The sequence below is a fragment of the Lampris incognitus genome, chromosome 16, assembly GCF_029633865.1.
Source record: "Lampris incognitus isolate fLamInc1 chromosome 16, fLamInc1.hap2, whole genome shotgun sequence".
Taxonomy (NCBI): Eukaryota; Metazoa; Chordata; class Actinopteri; order Lampriformes; family Lampridae; genus Lampris; species Lampris incognitus.
The window spans coordinates 40,867,584-40,884,066 of NC_079226.1; the positions used below are offsets into that span (position 1 = coordinate 40,867,584).

Here is a 16,483-nt window from a genome sequence, read left to right on the forward strand (position 1 = left end):
AAACCCAAGCCAAATTTTCGACTTTGTGGGACAATAAAGCTAATATTGAACCTTGGGGGGAAAAATAGAGTATGTGAAGAACAAAAAAAGCTACAAAGACCTTCAATATTATATAGGAAGTACATTTTATTTGACCTCTAAAAGGACTCACAATGAATGGACTTTGGATTCCTCTGGCTTGTACAAATTTGCTTTTACTGGTTTGCTGTTGTTGGTTTTTTTTACCCCCCCCCCTTTTTTTTCTCTCCAACTGTATCCAACTAATTACCCCACTCTTCCGACCACCCCCTCTGCCAATCCGGGGAGGGCTGCAGACTACCACATGCCTCCTCTGATACATGTGGAGTGGCCAGCCGTTTCTTTTCACCTGACAGTGAGGAGTTTCACCAGGGGACATAAGCACGTGGGAGGATCACACTATTCTCCCCAGTTCCCCCTCCCACCGAACAGGTGCCCTGATCGACCAGAGGAGGCGCTAGTGCAGTGACCAGGACACATACCCACATCTGGCTTCCCACCTACAGACACAGCCAATTGTGTCTGTAGGGACGCCCGACCAAGCCGGAGGCAACACGTGGATTGGATCGGGCGATCCCCGTGTTGGTAGGCAGCGGAATAGACCACCACGCCACCCGGACGCCCCGACATAACCACTTCTTATGTGTTTAAGTGAGGTGCTTGTTCATACTGTATTATAAAGCTTCATGAACCACGTTTTGTCCACTTTGAGTGAAAACAGTTTTGTTATAATGCATATTGTGTTACAGAACTTTATGAGCCGCGCTTCATGACCACACAAGGAAAGTGGCTCATAAAGCTCTGCAACCATCAACTCATCATGTCCTGCGGGGCCAATGTGTTTTATAGACAGCGTCCACAGGCTGAGAAGTACAATATAGAAAAGCTCTACAAGTCATAATTACATATCTATAAAACATTATGACAAGCTGTATAACCAATTATGAATCACAGTAGGTTGTATAACACAACAGAGACATGGTTATAGTTCAACCCTCACAGAGCAGTATTGCACTGATGAGGTGAGTCGTGTGGAAAATGCTGTCGTGCTATTTCATTGGTTTTCTTTGAAAAATGAACGCTAATGTTGTAACTTTTAATGCACATTGTTTTGCTGCTAATGTGACAACATTGACCAGCGGTTTTGTGTCGTTTTGATGGCTAAATAATATTTTTTGTCGAAGTTGTAGAAGTGTAGATATAATGTGTTGCCGCCCTGTATAATGCGACTAAGCGTTGCGTGAACTGTTATTTTGGATGTGTAGGAGCAGAGGTGTAGAAGAGAGACCAAAAATGTGTTAACATTATCGTCTGCAGGTATGTGTTTTCTCTGGTTACTCACTCAGCCCCCATGCACCATTTTAGTTTGCCCAGTACGGGTCACCGTTTGCTACACATAAACACTTTTCCATTGTTATGCCTAGAAATGAGTTATAAGATGTCCTTCTACTTATTTTGCATGGCTCTAAATATGGTTGTATACACTTTGTTGATTTAAATGCATATTGAAATGTCAAGTTAATTAAAGAAATGCATGTATTTTAAGAAACATGTAATAAGATAGTGCCATATTGCATTGATGAGGAGCAGAGGTGCAGAAGAGAGACCAAAAAAATGTGTTATCATTGTCTTCTGCAGAGCCAATGGATGCTGAGAAACAGTCCTTGAGAGTTGCCTCCTTCTGTGCCCTGTCCACATCCACTACACCGGTGCTGAGACCCGTTTGAAACCGTTACATTGGTGCTGTGACCCTTGGGATCTTCAGACCAGCTTGATGCTCGTCGCCATGGATGCTGTGCTGCCGTCCTGGAAAAATGAAGGAAAACACTGTGGATTAGGGTATAGTGTTTTACATAGCTTTTCTTCAGTGAAATGATCACCATTAACAGCTCGTGTATATGCTCTTTTTTTCATACATGTGCTGACTTGATTTTTATTTTACTTCACGCTGATTCTGTGGAAGAAACAAATATTAATACACAACGCAAGTACATTTAATGATTTAAAGCGAATGCTAAAATGGAAACGAATGAGTTTACGCCTCCCAGTTTTCCAAAAGGTAGGGGTGCTTGGCTCGGTCATATTGCCAACAGTAGGGATGTGGGACATTCAAGGTTCATGAGTGATAACTGTGCAGATATAGGGCTAAGTGAGAGCTCAGGTCGTACTCCTGTTAGTGGGTTCATGAGGGGGGGTCCCCACTCTTCTGCTCCTGGTAGTGATGGCTGTTAAAGTGTGTTGTTTCCTTCTACTAATGAGACTTTACAACTCGTTTCAACCCCACTGGGCTATAAACTTTAATAATAACTTTGGCAAGTAAGGTTATACATCATGCTCGGTCCGCTATTCCAGGTGCAACAACATAAACGACCCCTGTGTAAACAAGGAACTAAACAATGGTTCCTAAAAATAGTTCCTATTGTTACATCCTTTCTCTTTTCAGAGTTTCTTCTTTTTTAGAACCTTTAATACATTTTTTTAATTGTCTTTCGCTGTAAACAATAAAATGTAAACAAAACTCTTTGCTACTAACAGTGTACGAATGTCAACATTCAAAATGTTTTTCATATTAACAATGACATATATTTATCAGTTACTTATAGCTCCTAATGAAAATTAACATTATCAACGACTGTGTATCAAAGTGCTATGGCTTCTCTTCACAGTTTAACATAACCAATGTTTAAATGAATACCTGAACTTGCAGATAACCAGGTGAACAAGAACACATGTACACAACATTTGTGATTCACTTTTTTTTCCATTCATGCCCCCCCCCAAAAGTCCAATAGTGCTACAGATCCATTCATCTGTGTGAGGTCACAAAGTCTTTGTATCGCTGCGGCTGCACAACAGAGCGGCCTGATCTGGTGGTAACAGGGTTGGCCCTGTCACCAGTGTCCTTGGTTTTGTTTCCTGCTAAGACACTGCGAGAAGGAACACTCTCTGAATGTCCGGGTTCAACACTCTCTGGCTGACTGGGGCTGCTGATCTCCATGTCCATAGTGTCAGTGAAGATTGCTCCTGGTGCATGCCTGAGGTGTCTGCGATTTCTCCTGATGACACCACCTGTGTGCAGCTGGACCTCATAGGATCTCCTATCGACCGGCCTCAGCACCTTGCCCACTCTCCAGCCAGTGTGGGGTGCGAGAGGCTGAACTCTCACACATTCACCTGGGGCAAGCGTGTCCAAGTCTTTAGCCGACCTGTCGTAGTATGCCCTCTGACGTTGTTGGTTATTTTGTAAATCCTGTTTCACCTGCACAACTTTCAGCTGTAACAGGCTTGCCTTGGTTGGCAGTAGTGTTTTGGTACGGCGACTGAGCAGCCGCTGTGCTGGTGTGGTATCAGTACCCTGTGATGGTGTGTTGTGGTGGTCCAGAAGGGCGAGATAAGGATCCCGTCGGGCAGCCTTGGCTTTGAGCAAGAGTCTTTTTGCTGTCTTAACGGCTGACTCAGCTTTGCCGTTGCTTTGCGGGTAACCTGGTGATGAGGTTTTATGTTGAAATCCCCACAGTCGACTGAACTTCTGGAATTCTTGTGACGAATACTGTGGGCCATTGTCCGAGATTACAATATCTGGGATACCTTGGCGGGCAAAATGAGCTTTCAGCTTCCGTATCACTGTGGTTGACTTGGTATCTGCCAGGTAATCTATTTCCCAAAAATCTGAGAAAAAAATCAACAATTATGAGGTAGTCTTTGTTTTCAAACATGAACAGAGCCGTGCCCACCTTTGCCCACGGCCTGCTTGGCACATCATGTGACATTAGTGTTTCTTTTTGTTGCTTAATGTCCATTGATCTGCAGATGTCACACTTTGCTATATATGATTTTATTTGGTCGTTCATGCCCTGCCAATAGACACACTCCCTAGCCCTCCGTAGGCATCCTTCCACACCCAGATGTGATGCATGTAGGCGGCAAGTGATGTCTTTCCTCAATGCATCAGGGACGACAGCGCGCTCACTCCTGAACACTATTCCATCTTGGTGGCTTAACTCCTCTTGGAATGAGAAGTAGGGCTTGATTTCCCTTGGTGTTTTTGACTTATCGTCAGGCCGTCCTTGCTGCATCATTTTGATGAGAAGCTGCAGTGTTTCATCCTCTTTTGTGGCAGATCGTATATCATGTAGCCTGTCTGCTGCGATAGGAAAGTGTTGTGCCATGTTGACAGTCTCTAGTTCTGCATCCGGTGCACTCTCAGGAAGATAAGCTCTGCTCAGAGTGTCTGCTAGCAGCATGTCTCTACCTGGCACATACACATCTAGATCATACTTTTGTATGCGCAGCATCATTCCCTGCAGCCCTTTGGGTGCATTCAGTAGAGGTTTTCTCACTATTGTTTCCAACGGCTTGTGATCACTTTGCACCGTCACTTTTCGGCCGTATGTGTACTGGTGAAATCTTTCCATGCTAAAAACCATTGCTAAGAACTCCTTTTCTATTTGTGCATACCCACGCTCTGTTTGAGTGAGTGCTCTGCTTGCAAATGCTATTGGCTTACCCATCTGCATGAGCGTTGCGCCTAAACCTGTGTCTGAAGCGTTACACTGCACTGTGAGTTCCTCATCTGGGTTGTAATATTTCAGTACTGGGACCTTTGCGATAGTCTCTTTCAATTTGAGGAAAGCCTCCTCGTGCTGTGCTGTCCAGTTCCACTCCCTGTTTTTGTGTGTCAAATCTCTCAACACTATGCACTGGTCTGAGAGGTGGGGACAAAACTTGGCTAGATAATTTACCATACCTAGCAGCCTTTGCACTCCTTTCACATCAGTCGGTGCCGGCATCTTCTCAACGGCAAGCACTTTCTCTGGATCCGCCCTGAGTCCATCAGCCGTCATGCGGTGTCCAATGTATGTGGTCTCCTTTTGTCTCAGCTTGAATTTGTCTTTGTTCAGCTTGATGTTCTTTTGTCTGCATCTTTCAAGAAACAGTCTCAGTTTTCCATCATGGTCACACTCAGCTTCCTCCTGTGTTTCCCCTTGGCCTGTGATCAGTACATCGTCAGCTATAATGTACAAGCCTGGTACACCGTCCAGCGCTTGTGTGAGCTTTCTCTGAAAGATTTCTGGGGCCGGACTTATCCCCATTGGCATCCTCAGCCACCTGTAACGTCCAAATGGAGTGGCAAATGTTGTTAAATAGCTGGACTCCTCCTGCAGCTGCACATGCCAGAATCCACTCTTGACATCACACACTGTGACCACTTTTGCTTTTGACAAGTCCGGTAAAATGTCTTCAATGGTTGGCAGTGGGAAGTGACTGCGCTTTAGAGCTTTGTTCAAAGGCTTGGGATCGATACACACTCTTGGTTTCCCACTTGGTTTCTGTACCACCACCATTGCACTGATCCAATCTGTACTGCATTCCACAGGTGTTATGATCCCTCTTTGCTGTAGGTCCTGTAGCTCGTCCTTCAGTGGTTTCATCATGGCGACCGGGACCCGCCTCTTTGGCAGCTGTACTGGTTTCACTGTGCTGTCCACCTCTATTTTGTATTTTCCCTCGAGGCAGCCATCGCCAATGAACACATCAGCATACTCATCTTTAATTTGTCCCATTGTCCACTGTCCTGTTGTTGTTTCTGTTGTGACAATACTGTCTATTGTCATGATGTTTTCATATTGCACTTTTATCAATTTCATGGCCTCACTGGCTCTCCTACCCAGCAGAGGCACTGTACCGGCTGCATTCACCACCTGGAACTCTAAGCGATATAGCTTGTTGTTTCTCGGGTTTCTTATTTTCACTTTATATTTTCCCAGTGGTTTTAATTTGGTTGTATTGTACATTACTAGTACACTCTTCGTGTGTTCTAATTTGGCATCTGGATTCAGCAGGTTAATTGGGATGATATTGCAACTGGCACCACAGTCTATTTGGAATTTGATCACGTCCTTGCCTAGGAGCATGCCAGCATAGACAAGCTGAGTTTTCTTCATTTTCTCAGTTTCTTTACATCCTCTACAGTCTCTGTATGCACATCTTTCCCTGTGTCAGTCTCTACTGCATCCACAGTTTTTGTCTCAGTTTCAGTGACACAGGTGATAATATCTTCATATTCATCACTCTCAGATTCAGTTGTTATTTTACTCACATATTTCTTTTTCCTTAGTTCCGGTTTTGCTCTGCAATTTGCTGCAAAGTGGTTCTCTCTTCCACACTTTGTGCACTTCTTCCCAAACGCTGGGTACTTTTGTTTTACTTTTCTCGTGCGTTTTTCCACAATATCTGCACTCCACAGTGTTGCTCGTCTGTTTCCGATACTGTGCTCCTTGCACAGCATGTACCTCTTCCACCATCGATGCCGAGATGGTTTTCACATTGTCCTTTGAGAGCTCAGCGGCTCTGCACAGTTGCAAACATGTGTCCAGTGTCAAGTTTTTCCTCTCGGAGCAGTCTTTCTCTTACGATTGTGTTGTTACCGCCACACACAATCCGATCCCGAATGAGCGAGTCTCTCACTGTCCCAAAGTTGCATGTTTTTGCCAACACTCTCAGTTCCATGACATAATGGTCTATATTTTCACAAGTGCCCTGGTTTCTTGTAAAAAAACGATAACGTTCCACAGTCTCGTTAACGCTGGGGTCGCAGTGATCATCAAACTTCTTGATAACGTCATCTAACGTCCATGCATCCTTCGGTGTGTCGCCCAGTAACGTGTCCATAAGTTCCCTGCCGCTCTCCCCGACAAGATAGCTGAACAGTTTCACCCTCTGTTTGTCATCGGCGTCAGCCATGGCTAAATCCACATGCAGAGCAAACTCGTCCCTCCAGGCCTTCCATGTCTTCAAAAGGTTGCTTGAGTCCAGACGTAACGTTTGCGGTGGTTTTAGCCCATCCATGTCACACGGCAGTCTCACACTAGCAGCTAATGCTAACATATACTGAACGTTGCTTAGCAACACTAACTGCTCTCCCGCTCCTAGAAACTTTTCCGCACCAAACTTCAAACCGAGTCATCCGCCGCTGCCACCATGTTAAAGTGTGTTGTTTCCTTCTACTAATGAGACTTTACAACTCGTTTCAACCCCACTGGGCTATAAACTTTAATAATAACTTCGGGACGTAAGGTTATACATCATGCTCAGTCTGCTATTCCAGGTGCAACAACATAAATGACCCCTGTGTAAACAAGGAACTAAACAATGGTTCCTAACAATAGTTCCTATTGTTACAATGGCGATGCCATTCGCCATCTTACAGACATGGTAGGGAAGTTAGGCGCTCAAACTGCTGAATCCATTGTAGCAAAGTTAATGTCATCTGGTGTTATAAATATGAATAGTGACAACCAGACTACTACCACAACCCAAAACACACACTGTGATGTTAACAGACATGATGTTCCACATGTGACTGTCCACGTTAAGTCTGATAAAGTACTCCAGACATTCAGAGGTGACAACACAGACAAACACTCAGGCCAAGACTGGATTGAAATGACTAAAACTTGCCCCAGAAAGCAAAGACCCCTGCGTAAGACCAAGCAGGAGAGATTATGAGCCATTTAATGGGCAAGGCCAGAGATGTGGTGAAAATTGCCTTACGCAGTGATCCTGCACTTGATGTTAAACAGAAACCTGAACTGATATACAATGTGCTCCTCCACTATTTCAGTGAAGCTCCGTCATGTCTCCCCCTTGGAGACTTTTATGCCACTCGGCCCAAACCTAGGGAGAGCCCACTTGATTACTGGATAAGATTGAATAAAGCAGCAGACTTGGCTCTTGAGGGCCAGCACAGACAAGGTAGGTGGACAGAGGACATGAACAATGAAGTGTGTCAAACACTGCCCTGACCCAGAGCTCTCATGCACCCTGAAGTGTAAGCCAATTCATGAGTGGACCTTGCGTGATGTTCAGCTGAGGAAGGTGATTATCAGAGAGAGTTGAGGGCTAATGGCAGAGCCACATCGCCACCATCACTCCTGAGCAGCCCAGTCCACCATCAATCAACAAGCCTGGCAGAGTCGGAGCCCTGCCACACTCCCAGTCCCTCACGTCTTTCTCCAAGCTCAGCGTCATGTGTCTCATCCTCCTTGCCCCTTCCTAGCATTTGTCCCAGTTCAAGGTGAGTCCCACCGTGCTGCAAGTCATGCCTCTCTACCAGTTGTAGCACAAAATCTCCAACAGTCAGAAGAAAGACTTCTCACCTGTATGGTTGACATGTTTCAAGAGATGATGGAGAAAATGCAGCAGTGTAATACTACCTATCCAAGTCGAGGTGGGAGGTTTCAGTGTGCCCCCTGTGAAAGATGTCCCAGAGAGGCAGCTTGTAAAGTGTGTGATGATTCAAGCCAAACACCACCACTTCACACTGCATGTCGGAGAGACTGTGTTTTACGTGCCTCGCCCCTGGCCACACCAGACGAAGTTGCCATGCCAACAACTCCACCCAGCCCCAGCCTGAGGGAAACTAGCTGACCTGTATTCGGAGGGAGGCAGTACAGGTCGCACCACAAACTCCCAAAATGGTGACATGTCTGATGCTGAATCAGTTTACACATCTGTGAAAGAGTCATGTACGGACTCTAAAGTTGTTTATCAGAATATTCACAGAGTTAGCAGCAGCGACAGTCTTTCTTCACACCTGTGGTGATGGGTGGGACAGTGACAATGGGTGGCATGTTGGACAGTGGTTCAATGGCATGCAGTATCAGTGAAACGGCGTCCACATTGGGGAAGACAGGAGCCTCCACATTGGGGTTTACGGGAAACCTACAGACACAGACCAATATCTATTTTCGACTCACACCACCCGCTGGAACACAAACTGAGCGTCATCAGAACTTTGCAACACAGAGCTGACAATGTGCCCAGCAGCACTCAGGCCCAACGAGAAGAACACAAACACCTGAGGGGAGCTTTAAAAACCTGTGGCTGCCCCAGTTGGACCTTTGTGAAAACCGCAACACGTTCCAAAAAGACCAGCCAGGTGAGCGACGAGGAGAAAAGGAACAGAAGGAATAGCACAGTCATCCCGTATGTTTCTGGGGTCTCCGAGAAACTCAGGAGAATTTTCAACAAACACCACATCCCGGTATACTTCAAACCCAGCAACACACTCCAACAAAGACTGGTTCATCCCAAAGACCGTGTACCACACACCCGGAGAAGCAATCTGGTGTATGCTGTACAATACAATGAGGATTGCACTGACCTATACATAGGAGAAACCAAACAACCACTACACAAACAGATGGCCCAACACAGAAGGCCAAACTCCTCAGGACAAGACTCAGCAGTCTATCTACACCTAAAGGAGAAGACACACTCCTTCGAGGACAGCAACGTACACATTTTGGACAGGGAAGATAGATGGTTTGAAAGAGGAGTGAAGGAAGCCATCTATGCGAAACTGGAAAAACCAGCCCTCAACGGAGGAGGAGGTCTGCGACACCACCTATCTCCCACTTACAATGCCGTCCTTTCATCTCTACCCAGGAGACTCAAGACAACAGTTGGTCACTAACGGTTCCAACGACTCTCATGGCCACTGAATAATGAAGTCGAAACTAACACCCCCAACGACCGTCGCTGCTAAACAAATGCAAATCCATAGCTCCGATGGCGACGGGCCCGGCTGGACATCGGAGCACAGGAGAGCCACGCATATCGATAGCTCCGATAACGACGGGCGCGGCCAAACATCGGTACACAAAAGAGCCAAGCATATCTATGGCTCTGTTAGCGACGGGCGTTGGTAAACATCGGATCACAAAGAGCCACGCATATCTATGGCTCTGACAACGACTCCTAGAGGATAAATATCTGAGTTTCATCACCAGCCAGTCAGACTAGCTTGGTGTAACGACCCTCACTTGTGCAGGTGTTCGTGATAGAGATTCAGACCAGGGGTTCCCAACAGTGGCTTTTATTGCCTGCAGTCACAAATAAAACAACAATCCATGAGATTTCTGCTGCAACGCGACTGCATACAAGTCTAAAATAGCATAAAACCACAATAAGAACAATGCTCTCCATGACGCACAGCGCAGCGGGGTTGCCGCCAAAATTATACTTTAACTCGGTTAAAACACTTACAAATCACTTTCTATCGTTACTTTTCGAGAGCATTAGTTAGTACAACTTATATACATTTATATCCAACCCATAGTTTGCAAAGAAAAACATGTTCATTTATTAAAATATCAAATTATTCACGGAGCGCGCCCAAAGCCTGCTTACCTCCAGCGGAGATGGTCTAGCTCTCAGGTACGGGTCGCGCAAATGCCCAAAATGGGTCAAAGCGAAAGTAAATAGACAAACAGTCGCGCAGCCTCATATTTAACCTTAGTGAATGCGGTACAACATCTGGGGTTTACACAAACCATCAAAAAGCATTGGATTACAATAACATGTTAAATATAAATGTTGGGAGAATTCACTTTATCTGAGTGAGGTCATTTTCAACTCTGTTACACCGGTCTAGTCAGAAAGGCACGAACTGAGGAAGCCTCTTGGATGAGAGGCGAAACGTCTTCACGGATACATACCAAGCCCAGCTGCACCTGATTCAACCCCTTTGGAGAACCACGACCTGGATGAACGAGAACGTTCACAGACAGTTGGTGAACGCATGCGGTACGGGTGTAACTGCCCCTGGTTCTCGAAAGCAGACGCGGAGAGTCTCGACTGGTGCTCGATAGGGTGTTTATTTTTACACAAAATGGCATCAATATACCGTCCTATCTAGCGTCACATCACAAGAAACATAGAGGGAACATACATTTCACTGTACAAAACAGTTACACTGAAATAAATTGTACCTGAACACGTTTCCATATTACAGCAGCAGACAAGGTGAAGTAGCTAGCTAGCATTGCTAGACAGATCCTGAATATGAAACCAGGCCAAATAGCCATTTACCTTATCCCGCAGACCAAGGGTGTTAAAAGAAAAGGAAATCCGCTGCTTTCTTCGTGAAAGAAGTCAAGTAAAAACATTTACGCTTGCAACAAACTTAGGTAAGTCTCTTTTTTTAAAAACATAAAGGAAAAGTTTGTCTTTTCTTTTTAGGTTCGTTACTTGACATATAGCGTCTCCTAGCCTTCACATGCCGCCAAGCTCTGACTCAATGACCCGCTTCCGCTCTACAGGATCAACAACAAGGAAAATATCGCCCTCACGTGGACATCACAGGTAAATAAGTCAAAGTATATGTAAGGTAGTAATGTAAATTCGCCACAGGGTGGCACTGTTACGCTGTATGTTCCCCTGGGAATGCCGCAAATGGCGATGTTTGTCCCTCTTGCAGCACCGTACCCCTAGCTCTTGTCCCGGGCAAAAGGCTACGTTGATCACATGTTTTTGTTTCTTCTGCCGGAAGGTGAGCAGTGTTACTGGCGGTCTGCATTATCATAAAAATATTGATTTATATCCCACATATTGTCTGTTTATTCTGTGGTGTTAATAGACAAGTTTGCTTATAGCCTAGTTAAAGTTTGATGTCGAACATTGTATTTGGCAAGAGAAATGTGACAGAAAGTGTTGGCTAGCCTGTTGAGCATTAGCATGGCATATAACGCAGGATGCAGTATTATTTGAGCAGATTATCCATGGTTTTTTTGTTTAATTTTATGGGTAATAAGTGCCTCATTTAATTTATAATGGATGACATTTGCTGTGGTTTTGCCGTAAGGTAGCATTTTGATATGAGATGTGTTTATTTGCACATTTGCACTTTTTATTTTAATTTTATTGAGAAAGAAAAATGTTTTGTTGTTTCTTCTGCCGGAAGCTGTGAGTATGAGGAGGCCAGCGGCCAGCTGATAGATGAGAGGTGAAGTGTAAGCGAGTGCCAATAAAGTGTCCAGGTCTCAGCCACGATCCCAAGCCTCCGCCTCCTTCCTTTTCCACGCAAACATCATACCACAACAAACACAACGCAGAGTCCCAGGGCGTGTAGGGAGACGACGGCCCAACGCAAAGTGCGGGTTACATTTATATTGTGCCAACAGCTTGCGAACAGGTAAATCAGTAACAGGTAAGTGAAAATGTCAAACCACCGTAAATGCAAATCTGTATATTAAACATAAATATGGCACCAAAAAATGGCAGATCAATAGTTGCCATTTACAACGGGGGTGGGTGTTTGAACTAAATTAGGGATTGATTGGCCACTAATTTGGGAGAAAAAGGGAAAAATCAGAAATACATTTAAGAAAAAACTGATTGGCGGTCCGACCTCAACTCAGACACATTCTCGGATGGACTCATGGTGCAGCTGTCATCTCGCGAGATCAGGGAATATGTCCCAACCAGTGCTGTTGATCTGTGGCACCAAGACTCTGTCAGCAGCAGGAGGCCAGACTTCATGGACGGTGCAAAGAGAGTGGCTGCAGTAGAGTGAGAAGTAGTCTGGGACTAGGGATGGGCATGTGGAGCAATCAAATAGTTATAATAATACTGCAAATAAAACATGAAATCATACTTAACATTTTATCTTTTAACCATTGACCAATTTTACATAAAAATAGTTTTGCTTCAGATCTGCTCTTGTCACATTTTTAAAAACGTTTCTTCAACACAATACCTTATTCTCTCATTGATATGTACTGAAAACGTACACTACCGTTCAAAAGTTTGGGGTCACCCAAACAATTTTGTGTTTTCCATGAAAAGTCACACTTATTCACCACCATATGTTGTGAAATGAATAGAAAATAGAGTCAAGACATTGACAAGGTTAGAAATAATGATTTGTATTTGAAATAAGATTTTTTTTTACATCAAACTTTGCTTTCGTCAAAGAATCCTCCATTTGCAGCAATTACAGCATTGCAGACCTTTGGCATTCTAGCTGTTAATTTGTTGAGGTAATCTGGAGAAATTGCACCCCACGCTTCCAGAAGCAGCTCCCACAAGTTGGATTGGTTGGATGGGCACTTCTTGCGTACCATACGGTCAAGCTGCTCCCACAACAGCTCAATGGGGTTCAGATCTGGTGACTGCGCTGGCCACTCCATTACCGATAGAATACCAGCTGCCTGCTTCTGCTCTAAATAGTTCTTGCACAATTTGGAGGTGTGTTTAGGGTCATTGTCCTGTTGTAGGATGAAATTGGCTCCAATCAAGCGCTGTCCACTGGGTATGGCATGGCGTTGCAAAATGGAGTGATAGCCTTCCTTATTCAGAATCCCTTTTACCCTGTACAAATCTCCCACCTTACCTGCACCAAAGCAACCCCAGACCATCACATTACCTCCACCATGCTTAACAGATGGCGTCAGGCATTCTTCCAGCATCTTTTCATTTGTTCTGCGTCTCACAAACGTTCTTCTTTGTGATCCAAACACCTCAAACTTGGATTCATCCGTCCACAACACTTTTTTCCAGTCTTCCTCTGTCCAATGTCTGTGTTCTTTTGCCCATCTTAATCTTTTTCTTTTATTGGTCAGTCTCAGATATGGCTTTTTCTTTGCCACTCTGCCCTGAAGCCCAGAATCCCGCAGCCGCCTCTTCACTGTAGATGTTGACACTGGTGTTTTGCGGGTACTATATAAACTATATAATGAAGATGCCAGTTGGGGACCTGTGAGGCATCTGTTTCTCAAACTAGAGACTCTAATGTACTTATCTTCTTGCTCAGTTGTGCAACGCGGCCTCCCACTTCTTTTTCTACTCTGGTTAGAGCCTGTTTGTGCTGTCCTCTGAAGGGAGTAGTACACACCGGTGTAGGAAATCTTCAATTTCTTAGCAATGTCTCGCATGGAATAGCCTTCATTTCTAAGAACAAGAATAGACTGTCGAGTTTCAGATGAAAGTTCTCTTTTCCTGGCCATTTTGAGCGTTTAATTGACCCCACAAATGTGATGCTCCAGAAACTCAATCTGCTCAAAGGAAGGTCAGTTTTGTAGCTTCTGTAACGAGCTAAACTGTTTTCAGATGTGTGAACATGATTGCACAAGGGTTTTCTAATCATCAATTAGCCTTCTGAGCCAATGAGCAAACACATTGTACCATTAGAACACTGGAGTGATAGTTGCTTGAAATGGGCCTCTATACACCTATGTAGATATTGCACCAAAAACCAGACATTTGCAGCTAGAATAGTCATTTACCACATTAGCAATGTATAGAGTGTATTTCTTTAAAGTTAAGACTAGTTTAAAGTTATCTTCATTGAAAAGTACAGTGCTTTTCCTTCAAAAATATGGACATTTCAATGTGACCCCAAACTTTTGAACGGTAGTGTATGTATGGCACAAAAAGGGCTACTAATTATTTTGGCCGGTAAAAAATATGCTTGGCCGGTAGATTTTTCCATCTACCACTCCCCTTGGCCGGTAAGACAAAAAGTTAATTTCGGACCCTGGGTCGGACCCTTTTGTCGACTGGTTAACGTTGTCACCCGCGGTGCAGGAGATACGGGTTCGCGTTCGCGCCCCGGCTGTGACGGTCCGGCCGGGGACGCCCTTCCCGAAGGAAGAGGGCAATGTAACGATCACGGATGAATAGGCTCGGTAGCCCTTGGCTAACGGGTCGGACCCTTTAGTCGACTGGTTAACGATGTCGCTTGCGGTAATGGAGCGCCAAGTTCGCGTCCCGACTGTGGCGGTTCCCGGGCTGCCCCCCCTCTGATTTCGCTGCATTTGGTATTAGAAGGGGGATGCGAGTTCGCGCCTCGGCTGTGACGGTCCGGCCGGGGCGCCCTTCCAGAAGGAAGGGGGCAATGTAACGATCACGGACTGCAGCAGTCCCGGCTGCAGCAGTTCCTGTGGTTGCCCCCCGAATTCGCTACATTGCCCCCTTCCTTCGGGCCACAGCCAAGACGTGAACCTGGGGCTTCCGCACCGCGGGCGACAACGTTAACCGCTCGACTAAAGGATCCGACCCCTTAGCCAACGTGTTGAACATAATGTGCAGTCTCACATATACAGCCAGTCAGCCACTGTAATATTTACTGCGCCATAAGCAGCTATTTTGGTCCTTGCGGGTATCCATATGTGTGTGTGTGTGTGTATGACTTCTGCGCATGTGCAATAAAGTTCCCTTCCTGCCCCACCAAGTACGACTGGACGTCTAATGTTTGCTCCTGCAGTCTAACTCTACAAAAGTATATTAACATACCAAACAAGTATGTAGCTAGACATCCGTGACATAAATATGAACAATGCAACAGAATTAAAGGTGCATTGTGTAATATTTATGCTTTCCTGAAGCGGAATATGACAAGTATAAGAAGGGGTTGCTGAATTGGTGAGACTGAAACAAAGTAAACAACACATGCACCTACAGATTTTTGCTGCCAACCACAACTGGGTCTTGATAAATGCTTAAATAATCCAGATAAGAAAATCAAAGAAGGTTGAATCAGTTCAGCTGGACACAACGTTTATTGACAGATACGTTTCATCACTCAACTAAGTGACATCTTCAGTCTAAACGGACTGCAGGGATCCCCACCCTTATAAACAACATGGTACAATACAGTGCCTAACGACCGAAACCAACGACCAGTTTCATGCGTAAATATGGTTGTGACCTTTAACTAGAGTTTCGACGGCCATGTGTACTATTCACAGAGGATTGGGGAATAGCTGCAATCACAGCATTGTAAGATGACAACAGATGTACTCTGTCGCCATTTTACCATACTGTCCACGCCCATATTTGCATATGAAACTGGTCGTTGGTTTCGGTCGTTAAGCAACTGTATTGTTTATAAGGGTGGCGGTACCTGCAGTCAGTTTAGACTGAAGAGGTCACTTAGTTGAGTGATGAAACATCTGTCAACAAACGTTGTGTCCAGATGAACTGGGCTAAGTGTTTTGTAGCTTTTTGAAGGCCTCTGACACCCAGTAAGAACTTTGTTTACATCCACGGGCCTCAAAGAACTGCAGCAATAGCAGAAACAAGTATCTATAAATGGCTTTGGTGTTGGCAAACATGCTGGGTATCTGCTACCTTTCTGTTTGAATTTACTTGTCTTGCTTGATTGGGGAGGGACTCAGACCAGGGTCTGGTTTGTTTTGGGGTGTTTTTTTTGGGGGGGGGGTCGTCCAAATTGCTGAATTATAGAGGTCATATTCAGGTAAAGATTACTCATTGCACCTTTAATGTGGCTCTCTTTTTATTGTTTGATGTTAATTAAATAAATAGTCTAAATATTGGCAACCTACATACATCATGTTTCAGTCATTCTGTTAGTGTACTCTGCTGTAATTTAGTAATGTTCAAATCTGAATTAGTTTTCATTTTAGCTCTTGATGTTTAACATAAAAAATAAGCTTTTTTGGATATCAGATATTTGCAAATTGTCTTTTTTGTGTGTTTATTCTCGTGCTCAATGCAATGACATTGCTAAATTGTAGGTAGGGTCATTTTGCAAATTTAGTAATGAGCATATGATATCAACAAAGGGGTCAAATCACTAAAAGAACATGATTCGACTTCCGGTAAGATGGCGACTTGAATAGCAGCACAACTTTCTGCCCCTCGCAAGTTGGCTAAAATA

The 16,483-nt window shown here is 44.6% G+C and overlaps 1 protein-coding gene across 1 annotated transcript in view; it reads right to left on the minus strand.

Moving 5' to 3' along the window:
- Nucleotides 1-1,579: 1,579 nt before the first annotated feature.
- The window catches only part of LOC130125944 (NACHT, LRR and PYD domains-containing protein 12-like), a 52,942-nt gene continuing 38,038 nt past the window's right edge, over nt 1,580-16,483 (minus strand). Inside the window, exon 8 of the mRNA XM_056295308.1 lies at nt 1,580-1,824. Coding sequence (XP_056151283.1) covers nt 1,751-1,824 — 74 coding nt within the window. The 3' untranslated portion in view covers nt 1,580-1,750. The remainder of the gene's footprint in view (nt 1,825-16,483) is intronic.